Below are 12,792 nucleotides of genomic sequence, written 5' to 3'. Positions count from 1 at the left end.
GGTCGGGCACCTCCGGTCGCACCGGGAGAAGGGAAAAGAAATCGAGGAACATTTTGGGGGAGGGGGGGTGGGGAGGTAAGTGGGTACCCCCCTCTCGACAGCTCCACGCGCTCGGCGGGGGCGTGGTCACCGTGGAGGGGCGTGTCCGTGGGCGTGGCGGGACGTGGCCGCGCGGCGTGGCGGTGGGCGGAGCCCGGGGGCTGCTTTGTCCCCGCCCCCCCCCGCGGCCCCTCCCGCACCGCCTCGCAGCCCCCGCCCAGCCGCAACACGGCGCGGCTCGGCATGGCGGGGCTGCGCTTCCCGCAGCAGAGCGGCTACTGCCGCGCGGCCGCGGCCATGAACCTTCTGCTGGGAGTCTTCCACGTTCTTCTGCCCTGCTTTCGGCCCGGGGAGGCGCACGGACAAGGTGAGAGGCGCCGGCAGGGTAGGAAGGGAGGGAGGGAGCCGGGGGTACCGCCGCTGCCCGCTCCGGGCGTGCGAGAGCGGGGCCGCCGCCTCTGCCGCCGCCGTCCCTCGGGCTGCTGCCGCGGTGGCAGGCAGGGGACACAAAGGGAGCCGGGATGTGGTTCGCATCCCTCCCCCTTCCTCCACCGGCCCTGAGCCCCGTGGAGCCAACCGCCTCACAGTGTCAGCCGGGCCCCTCTGCGGGCCTGCCCCGGTACGGGGGGCTCCGGGCCGCCGCCTGCGGGCTCCACGCTCCCGGTCCCTGCGAGTGCGGCCGCCCCATCTGCGGTTTCTCTCTCTCTGTCCCTGCAGCTATCGAGCCTATCCCCGGCGTGGTGGAGCTGTGGCAGGCCGAGGAGGGGGAGCTCCTGCTGCCCGCCCAGGTGAGGGGGCGCCCGGGGGGAGGATGGTGTTGGTGGCCGGGAGGGCGAGGGGGGAGTAGGGGGGAGTGGGCTTGGGCCCCGAGGGGGTGGGTTTGGGGCCGTGGCGGGGGGCGAGCTGGGACGAGCCGGGGGCGGCCACGGCCGCTGTCACGCTGCAGCCCCGTCCCCACCGCTTCACCCTCCACCGCTACCGAGGCTGCGACCGACTGTGTTTGTATATATCTTTGGGTTTTTGGTGGTTTTTTTTTTTGTAAATCAATGCGTTTGTGCACGGTACATACTGAATGTGCGTATAATGCCTATACATGTATTTATTTATATCTCAGACCTGCTCAGGTGAAGCCATTTTTCTCTCCTCAAATGACACATCATTTGTCGTTCCTCTCATCGTAGCATATATTTTGGTTTTGTTTAGCCGCTGCTGTTGAGTGGTAACACGATTTGTTACGTTCCGGGTGGGAAGAGGAGCCAGTGAAATACATGGCTGGGTTGGTGAGCAGGGAGGGGGGGTGCGGGAGGCGATGGTCTGGAGTTTATGGCATTCGAGGCAGTCATTTAGCTTGCCTGACGGACTCTGCCATATGTCGATCTGGCCCTTCCTAGACTTCAAGGCACCAGGCTCCTAAATGGAAAGAAGCAGTCCTTAGAGACGTGAGATTATGTGAGAGGAAAAGAGAGTAATTTATTTCTCTTAAGCCATTTTGTCATCCTTTGTTCACTGCTCAGCCGTTGGTACCCATTAATACAGGGAAAAGCATCAGTAGTGTTAGATCTCTCCTCAGCTAGCTAATAATTGATGCTGCTTACTAGTGCCTGGTGTTTTGCATTGTGGTGCTAAGAAAGTGTTATCTATTGTGTAAAAACACTTAAAAATGGTTATGTGTATCTGATGCTGTTCAGAATTTGCTTGGTACAGATGTGGTACTAGCTAAGGGAATGTGCAGAATCTCTCTTCCCAGGGATACTTAAGGAACTTGGATTTTTGCTTGTGCGGTCTTTACCTTGAAGACATTAACATGCATTAGATGTAGAACTGTGTAATGCAGTCATTTATCGTTGCTCCTCATTGCAAAGCTGCAGTTGAGTGAAGATGACGTGATGTTTACTTCCTGAGATTAGGTTCTCTTGGAAAACACTTTGCTCTTGAGCATCCTTAATAAAAGCTCCAGCATGACTGAAGCAGAAGCAGGCATCAGTTGCCCTTGAGCTTGGTGTGGTGGCACGTATGGTCCTGACAAGTCCTTGCAGCAGTGAAAGGCAAATCTGAGGATGCTGCTCTTCTGTCATTTCTCTAGATGCTGCATTAGGTTTGCAGGAAAGAAAAGAGGTCTTTTAGTTTCAGTTTGACAAAGTGAGAAGTGAAAATCACAAAAGGTTCATTAAAATAAAAGATGAACGTCAAAAGCTGGATGAGCCAATCCCTGGGCACTAGTGGTGCTGTGGCTTTTTTGCCAGTGCCTGTTTGTCCCCTCTGAGCCTGGGGACCACAGCAGCATCTGACATGCTGTTGACTGCTCAAGCTGAAGCAGAAAGGCTTGTATTCCTCAAGCAGGTTTTAAGACCAAAGGAAGCTTGATTCCAGGCCCAACCCAGTGCCCAAATTTCTGTTCCTTTGCAGGCTTGGGCTTTGCACAGCACCTCTCAGGCTTGAGGCTTGTAGCTGAATATGAATTCACCTTTTCTGGTTGTTGTTGGGAGGAGGAAAGGGGACTTTCCTCTGTCCCAGTGGAGATGGTGGTGGACACTTCCAACACCACTTCCATGGAGTGGTAGCATCATTCTGAGTTGGCTGATCTGAATCAGCCAGGTTGAGAAGGACCTCTGAGATCATTAAGTCCAGCCCTCAGTCCACTACCACTGTGGTTCCCAGACCATGGCACTGAGTGCCACATCAGTCTCTTCTTAAAAACCTCCAGGAACAGAGAATCCACCACCTCCCTGGGCAGCCCATTCCAATGCCTGGTCATGGCTCTTCTGTGAGTACCCAAGGAGTTGAGGGTCACCCACCCTTCCATGATCCCCTGTGGTGTGTGCAAGGTCCTGAAGGCAACTTAGCATCATTGCCCTCCTGATTAACTACTACGGGTTGGTGGGGGCCATCTGAGGAGACACCTTCATCAACTCTGGTGATTTGGAACGCTGCTTCATCTGTTAACATCTGACTGCATTGCTTTGTCAGAGGGATGCTTAAGCTTCCAAAAGGTTTATTGCTTCTTAGTATCCGTGTTCCACTAAAAAAAAATGGTCTGACAGTGCTACGAGGAGGTTGTCCACGTTCTCTTCCTTGCGAGAATGGACTTTCTCACTTAAAGCCTCACAGAAGGTTGTTGCTCAGTGTTTGTGTACCACAGCAGTGGTGATGTGATGGTGATGGCCTAGTAAGAGGAAGAACTTCCTTGCCTTTTGGAAATATCCAAGAGTTGTTGCTCTCAGATAGGTCTTGAGGAAGGGAATGGGAAGTGGCCCAGGTTCCTTGATCTGGTTCTTCCTGTTCCATTTTGGAGGAGGGTGGGTGGGAGTGCAGCACAGGAGTGAGGTCTTTGTAGGCAGAGGTGAAAAAACCAGGGAAGGAATGATGTGTATTCCTCACCCAAAGCACCTCCCTCCTGTCTGTGACACAGGCTCTGAGCAGGGCTATGGGTGAGGTTGCCCTGTCTGCCCAGCCTTTTTGCCTGTTCCTGGCAGATTACCAATGCTGTCTGATGGATGCTTTTTCTTTCTGTCCTGGCTTTGCACTATTATCTTATTTTCCATGCATCAACAGCTGCCTGTGACAGAGCAGTTTTGAGCATTCCTTGCTGCCTGCAGAATTTGAGTATGAAAGTTGCCCGGGCTGGTAGCCCATTCAGCCATCAGGTTGCCCACGTGTGCTTTTGTTCCAAGAGCAAAAACCGAATAAAGATGTTGTGTTAGGAGGCGGGGGTGGGGTGGTGGGAATGGGACCACAAAGCATTTTAATATTCGTAGTTGCTTTCCAGGCCTCTCACAGCATTGCTTTGTCTACGTGAACTGCATGAATTTGCATGCTGGAGCGCAACCGCCCAGGGCCCCCCACGCCTCCACCCCGGTTGGTCCTTCTACCTTCTGTTTCCTCTTGCTTCCCTTTCATTGTTTGTGCTTCTTGCATGCCCCCTCCCAGCTTCCCTCTTACATGTATTTGTGCGTTCTCTTTTTTTTTTTTTTTTTTTAGATTCCACCCCCCCATGCTTGTGTTCTTTTGATTTTTGTCTTCCCCTGACACCTTTTTGGGATGGCTCCCCTACTGCTCTGCTCCACAGCCCAGCCTGATGGGTGCCCGGAGCATTGTGGTGAGGCTGTGCGTGGGCTTGCACACTGGAGAGGAGGAGTTGGCTGTATCTGGCGTGCTGATAGTCTTCCACAATTCTGCAGCTTCCTCCCGTGTTTTAATGTCTCTTCCTGGGTTCCCTTTTTGCTGAGTTTCCTGGTCAGATGTGGTGTCCATGTTCCCCTGTGCCTAGATCCTTTTTCTTGCTGAAGGTGGTGTGAGATGTTGGGTAGCTGCAGAGCTCCTGCCTTACTCTCCTTCTCCTCCTTGCTTTGACCTCTTTTTTTATAGCAGATGTCCCTGGGGGTTGTAGCTGGATTTTTGTTTTTGTTTCTCTTCTCATCATTTGTCCATAATCTGGAAAAGTACAAAACCTTGCCTGCCCTGATTGCTGAGAGATGCTTGGAAAACCATTGAGGTTTTGACATGGAAATCTCAAGTGTGAGAGGCTTGTTTAGAGCAGTGTGGTTTTTATTCAGACTTCTTATAATTTTGTGGGTATGCTTGTTTGTTTGTAACTTGTTAATAACTTGCTTAACTGAAATGCTTGGGAGAAAAGCTCCTTTGTGTGGGACTTGACACCCAAGCCCTCCACCATTAAAGGCTGAAAAAACGCCAGATATAAACAGCCATGTTGAAGCACTTCAGTGCAATGCAGCTAGCTGTAATTTTTTCTTTTGTTTTGGTTTTTTTGTTTGTTTGTTTTGTTTTTGGTTTTTTGTTGTTGAAGAGGAAAGAGCCAAAGGAAAAGCCCAGGAGGAAGGGTATCAGGCCTGCTGTCTCTACAGCTGCAAGTATATGTAAGGAGATGCACAAATGCTTTTTGTTGCTCATGAAACCATTTAAAATGGTGCTCATGCACCATTTAAAAGAGGTATTGGGTAGTCATAGTGGCATGTTTCTGTCTGTCAGGAATAGCTTTGGTTGTAACCATGAGCATCTAAAGGCAGGAGCAAGTAGGTTGGGTGCTTGCAGAGCAGGGCGTTCAGTGCTTTTTTTCAGCCCCTTCAGTTTCAAGGAAGGAGATACTTGAAAATGAAAGGTTAAGTAATAGGTCATGTTATCACGATTGAAAATGATAGTAAGTCATCAAAGGCAATGTATACCACACTTTTTTGTGTGTGTGTCAGTGCTGTTTCTGTCTGGTGTGATAGGTTTTCCACTGTTCCTATGTGTTGCATGTAGGAGATGAGCGAGATTTTTCATTAGAGGAACGCCTTCTGTACGTTTCAATTTGCTTGGAGATTACAGTGACTGCTTGTTTCAGATCATTGTGATAACACTTCAGGGGCTTGAATTTTGGAGAAAAAGAAAGATTCCACAATATTTACGGTGCCATCACCTGTTACAGACACTGGGCAAATACAGAGCTGCTGCCTGGGTTTCCACTTTAAAGGTTCTGAAGAATTTTAAAATTATTTTTCCCCCCATGTAGTAGTGACTTGTCTTCAGTTCCTGTTCTTCAGTGCAGCTCAGGGGCTAATAATGTTAATTGTTCTGCTGGTTTTGAAAGCTGGTGAAGACCTTGATCTCGAATGTATATCCAATATACGTGGCACTGTGGTATGTCATTAGCAGAGGTGCATCCCATCAGCTGTGCACAAATTGAATGTGAAAGCCTGAGAGAGACTGAGAGATTGTATCCCTCTTTGGGCTGTTAAAAGGCTCGTCTGGCCTCTCAGCTGAGTTCTGTATGGTGCTGATAGGAGTTGGAGCTGGTTGGCCATGCAGATTATGCAGAAACTGTCAGCCCAGGCTCTCATGACTTGTGTGACATAAGGGGCCCTTTCAGGGGCTTTCAAGCACAAGATGATAAGCACCTGCCCATGTTCAGGATGAGGTTTGGAGGAAGGGGATTGTTTTCCTGGCATGGATAGGCTGCTAGGACCTGCATTTTGGCTTCAGGAGTTGCTCCCTTCCTCCCATCCCCCTGCAGTACTTGTCTGGTGATCATGGCAGTTTGAGAAACCTTTTTTTTGTTTTTTAAATGCTCAGTCTAAGTATATGTGTAGCCTCTAGCATACAGAAAATAGGACAAAGCTGGAAATGAGTCTCTATGCATCCTTGTAGTCAAGGGTGATTTTTTAAATTTTTTTTTTTTTTCTTACATGAGTGAGACTTTATTTTTTTTAAGTGGAAAGATGGCCAGTGTTAAGGATGAGCACTGTCCAATGATATGGTCCCAGGTTTCAGATGCCTGGCAGATGTTAAGCCATTTAAAGGAGGAGTTAAGCCATTTAAAATGATGATAGCTCGCCAGCCTGTTGTGGCAAAGAAGCTGTTTCTGGAGGAGTTGGATGATGGGTCCTTTAATTCTGCTTGGTATTGTACTGAGATTCTGGAAGTAGAAAAGGAGCTTGGAGAAGCTGGAAAACAGAAAATGAGTTTGTGTTGTGCCCTACTGGTAGAGTAAGGCTTTGCTCAGTGCTTACAGGAGATGCCAGGTCTTTCTGAGGGCCAGGGGCTAGGACCTCTTGAAGGGAGGTCTGTGTTGAAGAGCCATATGATGTGCTGCTGAACCTGGACAATTATCACAGTGTCTTCAAAATCCCTTTAAGGGCAGGCATACAGAAAAATTGACAAGTCCTCAAATTAACTTGTATTTCCCTGTTGGTCTTTATGATTTGGTTATGCTGTGGTGAAGACTGTGCTGCTTCTGTTGGATGAGCTGCTTAGGACAAAAGACTGACTTTAGATGCATCTGGTACCTTTTGGCAAGATCTGTAACAATATTAGTCATAATTTCATTATTTAGCGATAATAATGTCATTTATTATTAATTATAACAACCATATTTACTGCCTTAGTGTGGTTGTAATTTTTTCCCTCTTCATGAGTCTCAATAGGTGAGTGGGGCTGCCTGCTTTCTTTTTTTTTCCACTAGGTAATGAAAAAAGGGGGTAGAGTCAAAGCTGGTGACTTGGGCCCTGTTCTGTGATGCACTCACATGGGAAATGTGTAGGAGGGGTGGTGGAAGGTGCATTCTTTTAGTATTGAAAGGTTTTTGTTTGTTTTCCATGAGATCATAGAATGGTTTGGGTTGCCAGGGCCTTAAAGATCATCCAACCCTTTTGCCATGGGCAGGGACACCTCCTGCTAGACCAGGTTGCTCAAAGGCCTATTTGGGGGGCTTTGAACAACCTGGCCTTGAACAGTTCTGGGGATGGCACATCCAGAGCTGGTCTGGGAAACGTGTTCCACTGTCTCACCACTCTCACACTAAGTAATTTCTCCTACTAATAGCTAAGCTAAATCTACCCTCTTCCAGTTTAAAGTCATTACCCTTTGCCCTGTTGCTGTGTGCCCTTTTAAAAAGTCCTTCCCCAAAGCCTTTTTTCCTACCTTTTCATTGCTAATGTCTGTAGCTTGTGCCTTGTGGAACCATTGCTTGCAGAAGTGGTAGCTGGGAAAACTTACCAGCTGTTCCTGACAAAATAACTGTGACCTCTTCCTGAAAAATGTTAATCTCCCTAAAATTGTCCCTGTTTTTATCAGCGTGGGTTGGGTGGCTGTGACTTGCTCCATTTTGAGATGTACCAAAAGCTCTTCTGGAGATCTCTGCTGGTTCTGAGCAGCTACCTGCTTGTTTTAAGTGGATTTCCTGCAGGGAGTTCATTGAACCAACACTTGAGTTCCTTTCTGTAGACAGCTCAAGGTGGTTTGCTGCGAGCTGCAGGCTGGCAGAGTTTGTTAGCTGAGTGTCTCAAAAATTACCTTAGTGCAGCAACTGAGCTAAGCTGTTGGGGTTCTTAACAGTTCTTCTCCCTCAAATTCTTGTATGTGCTGCTGATCATTTATAAGGTCTGGGTTTGGGATCTCACTGTCCCTGTTGGAAAGTGGTACCTTGCCCTTGTGTTTGGCATTAAGTGATCTGAATTCCAAGGTATTCTGCATCCTATTTCCTTAGGTATTGACTAATGAAATTTTCTAATGGGGGTCAGATAATCTGAAGGTGGAGTACGCAGTCTTCCTGTACTTTGGAGACAACTGATGGTTTTAGGTTGAGATTATATGTGTGACCGGAATCTTGTATATCCATTTGTATAAATGGGAAATGAGTCTGTTAAGCCAACTTATTTTTTTGGGAAAAAAAATGGAGTAGCCATGTTAAGTCACCATTTATCTTGGCAAAATGAGCTGAAACCTCAAATAGGATGGCCAGAATCCACCTTACTTGATTTGTAAAAGAATTGCTATAGGATTTTTAGATTTCTGAAGTTTTTTTTTGCAAGCACATCACCTGAGAGTCCATCTTTGGAGGATTTATAAATAATACAAATACCCTCTGCACCCTTTTGCAATTCTGAGGTTTTTACATAGTATTTTTTCTGTTTGTCAGGCGGATTCGGAGGAGGATGTGGAGGATCATCCACAGGAGCAAAGGTAAGCAAAACTCAAGTGAAATCAAGAGTATTGAAGCTAGTTTTGTTTCTTGCTTTAGGAAATACTGAATTGTAATTAGACTACCAATTTTTTTTTTTCTGCTGCATGTTAAATAATTTTTCATTAGTTGTAGCTTACAATTTTCTCACCTAATCTTAATGTTACTGTATTAGCTAAACCAGAAAAGTGCACAGCATATGCAAGACTGAAATGATTTTTCTTCTCATTTCTAAGCTGCATTTGCTTTTCACTGCTTTCACACACACAAAATCTATGTTTATTAATTCTTCTTTATTGTAGATTTTGTAATTAATTTCTTTCAAACGAAAACAATTTTCCATTCCAGAATTTTCAAACTTAAGAAGCCTTATGTAATGTAGTCTTAGTGTTAATGTGCACTGAGTTGGGGAAGAAGGTAGAGAAGATTTAAAGTTAAAGGTTTATTAATGTCTTGCTTTGGCACAATAAATATCCTGCCTTATTTCTCAAAATCAGATAAAAAATAAAGCTCTTAAGAACTGCAGCCTCAACCCTGCTGTTTCTGTTAATATTAGACCTCCTCTGTTTTGAAGGGCTGGGTAAATAGCATCACAGATTATTTTTTAAATACACATTTTGCTTCCTCTGACCGTCCAGATTAAAATGCTTGGACATCTACCAGTGAAACAATTCCTTCCTTTGGTGTGCATTAATGTGGGTACACTTTTCAGTGCCATGCCAGCCAGAACGATCACGAGACTTAAAATAAACACGGGTAACACTGCCATGCTCTGATGGCTGAAGTTTGCCAGAAACTCTTTTCTCATTTATCTCCCATCTTTGTCCTTCACTTGGGTTTGAGAGCGAGTAGATGTGGTGAAACACAAACCCTGCTGGAAGCTGTCACCTGAGGGTGAGGTGACAAGGGGATGGTTATGATGGGTCTGTTCTGCACTGCAATGCTTCTTTCCCCCTCTTTCTGTCCCATTGGGACCCTTCTTGCCTTATCCCTGCATCACATTAGGGCTCCTGTGGCTCATCTTGGTGGGAGTGACAAAGATGGTATAGAAACAGGATGGGAGAATTCCTTCTGCTTTTGAGAGTTGGTGCTGATGGTTTGTGCTTACCTGCTACCTGCATAGGGGATTTTTTTTTCCTCCTTCCCTTGTGAAAAGAAGGGATTTTCCCTGCACAAATACAGAACTTCAATTTTTCAGCTGGGGACTGCTATGGTTTTGATGCAAAATTTTCACTGCATGCCTAAGCTAAGCATCCTCTCTTTATTGAGAGGTAGTCAGGTGGCAGCAGTCTCAGGGTGGTAAGATGGAAAGATGTTTAGGGAAAAAAAATCTCTCCACCTGCCTACTTTTCTCCAGAGGTGGATAGAGTAACTGGCTACTGTGGCAATAATAAAAATACTACTGAAAGATTGAGAGTTCTCTAGACCCAGATAGGAAATAAGAAAAAGTGGTTTGCATTTTTTTTTCCATTCAAATGCTTGAACATTTTTCTAGTTATTACTCATTTCCAAAAATGAGCTGGTTTTCTGAAAGAATAGTTTACAAGGTTCACTTGCATGGATGAAAACATCCTTCTATTGTCATACCGTAATGCTTCAGGAAACTTGCCTAAACAGACACTGGTTTGTGTGCATCTTTTAAACTGTTTTGGTTTGTTGCCATACATAAACACCAATCTGTGTGTGCTCTGTATATTGAAGGAATATTTTAATGTGACTTTAGGAAGAGGATCTAGCAAAGGTGTGTTACACTAGAATTTACTGGTTTCTTTCCATATTAATTTTCATTCCCTTGGCTTATTTTACTATGTGGTGAAATCATGGGGATTTCCTTTTCCTGTAGCAGCAAAACCTGAGAGCTTGCAGCGTCTCAATCTCATTGAGTGCCAGTGTGCCCTAGGGAAATCAGCTAAAGCTACTGAAATTTGATGTGAAGCCCTCAGAAGCAAAGCACCTTAAAGCAGTGGTATGAAAAGAAGTTAATGGGCATAGGGTATTCAGAATTTTCTCCAGAGCTGAATGAAGTAGAGAGTTGAGCAGTTTGAAGCATAAAGGAGAAAGTCTCTTCCCAAAACATTGTTTTATTCAGTTTTTAATTCTGGGTTAATGGGCTCTCTTGGGAGCTTGCTAACCTACTTTTTTTTTTTTTTTTTTAAGAAAAAAGTTTTTATTAACAATTAGCTAACTGACTTCTGTGCATGTACACTATAGTATCTTCCTTTGGGGTAGGCTTTTTGGGTTGTTGGTTTTGTGGCAAGTGCATAAGGAGTGTGGATGTAGTCTCATTATTTATGTCTTAGGTTTAACTTTAACAAATATATAAGTTTTCATGTAAGTGCAAAGGTGCTTTGAGAATAGAAGTTTTTGTAAAAAGCTGTTTTGTGAATGTGAATGAGAAATGTTGGATTTTGAGGGCCATGTATTTGCAGCTGCCCTGAGAAAAAGATAATTAGCAAATCCTTAATTTCCAGCCTATAATTCCTGGCTTTCTCATTGCTTGGATGCTACCACAGGTTTCTTTCTGCTGTTTTTGTTGTTTTAATCTCTGGATAAGACTCTGAAATAAGAAATGCAGGGCCGTAGATACTTGAGCTGCTGGATGTACTGCTTCAGGCCAGTCTTTGACAGGATTAGAGCCACATGTATTTGGAGTAGCCTATTAAAAAACCTTCAAGTTCCCTTAAAAAACACCCTGTTTCTTACAATAAAAAGTCATCAGTAAAAAGATGCCTTCCAGAACAACTTCAGTTCAGGAAGTTTTGTTGGAAGAAATGACAAGTGTTGAGAGAAAGGGTTTTTTAATTGTTTGTTTCTTTGCTCATTTTTTCCTTCATGCTGGTGACTGTTCATTTCACTTGTCAGAGGTGGCAGCAGCAAATTTTTAAGATTTAGGGGCTTGCTTTTTTATTACCCTTTTGCTAAAGCAGCAGAATGAGTCAAATGCAGAAGTCAAGCCACAGAAAAAAGGGACAGTACAGTTAGGTGATGTGCATAAATTGTACTATCAAATTTTTTAGCTTTCTGCTTTAAGGAAGTTGGACTGTGAGCAGAGAAAAAAATTCACATGGATGCCACTCTTTATCCTTGGTTTTGAGGACTTCTGGAGAAAAGGCCTTTGAGGATCCAGCTTCCCACCTGACATATTTAGGAGCATTTGGGCCTGCATAGACTGCTGTACTCCAGCTGGGGTGCATGTGCATGTGCTCTTATATGATGTGCATTACTAATCCACAAAGAAGGAAAGCCATATGATATGAAGAGTTTGGTATGTAATTAGCAAGTAAGAGGACATTTTCCAGCCTTTACCTATGAGAGAGAGGGCATATTTTGCTTTGAGTAGATAGGTATCAGCTGCTAGGTGAATCCTACATGTGATGCAGTTAGCTCAGTCAAGCATTTGTGTTGAACCTTTGCCTTTGATCACTGGGAGAGTGTTTGACCCCATGGACTGGAGCTGCTTGGGGCAGTAGATGGTATCAGCTCCCAGTGGGTCCTGGCTAGGGTGATAGTGCAGCTGGTGCTGGGCACTTTGACCTCTCCTGACTGCTAGGAGGGATTCACGGCTGATCCTGTGATTTTTGCTGCATCCATAAAATTAGAGCTCCGGACAGGGAAGATAAATTGGAAGGTAAAGTGTAGCAAGGGAATAGCTTGGTAGTTCCCTCAGAGACAAAGCAGTTAAGGTGCAGAGACTCCAAAATTACTTGGGGGTTTAGTGGATACTTTAGACTTATAGTTACAACATCTGCTTCAGGGAAAATCCAGAGTGGCTGGAGAGAACTGAGCCTGCTTCACACTGAGATCCATACGTGGCAGTTCCTGCCTGGTCACAGCTTCATCTCGTGTCTAGTCAAGAGGCACAGGTTGAGTCTGGTGCCATGGAAGGACTGTTTAGACACTTCAGAAAAGACTGTTGTGTTCTTAGTGTCATAATTTCTGACAGTCCAGTTCTTGGAAAGCAGTGGCATGGTACTGATGGTATGCTTGTGTACCAGATAACTGGGTGGTGGCTAAGCCAGGAAAAGAATGAAAAACAGGCTAGGATCAGCAGGTTTGTTTTTTTGTTTTTTTCTCTTCTGCTTCTTCTTACTGAAAGTAATAAAAAATGACTTCATGCCAGAATACATGTTTAATGAACAACTTTGTTTTATATAGTGTTTATTTCTAAAACATCTTTATTAAAACTGAGTATCCATTGAGAAAGTGTTTAAAAATGAAAAGATGACAAGTAGTTTTGAGACTGTCGGTGAGTTCTTGAACTGTCTGAAAGGAGCTGTCATCTGAAACATTATTTCCAC

At 45.1% G+C, this 12,792-nt stretch overlaps 1 protein-coding gene across 1 annotated transcript in view; it reads left to right on the top strand.

Annotated features, from left to right (window-relative positions):
- The first annotated feature begins 243 nt into the window (after positions 1-243).
- Positions 244-12,792, top strand: part of TMEM131L (transmembrane 131 like) — an 80,619-nt gene continuing 68,070 nt past the window's right edge. The window contains 3 exon segments of the mRNA XM_030449895.1: positions 244-406; positions 757-827; positions 8,453-8,496. Of these exon segments, the coding sequence (XP_030305755.1) occupies positions 283-406; positions 757-827; positions 8,453-8,496 (239 nt within the window). The 5' untranslated portion in view covers positions 244-282.

Source organism: Calypte anna, chromosome 4A, assembly GCF_003957555.1.
Source record: "Calypte anna isolate BGI_N300 chromosome 4A, bCalAnn1_v1.p, whole genome shotgun sequence".
Lineage (NCBI taxonomy): Eukaryota > Metazoa > Chordata > Aves > Apodiformes > Trochilidae > Calypte > Calypte anna.
The sequence above is the reverse complement of the archived record's forward strand: the minus strand, read 5'-3'. Positions and strand labels throughout refer to the sequence as shown.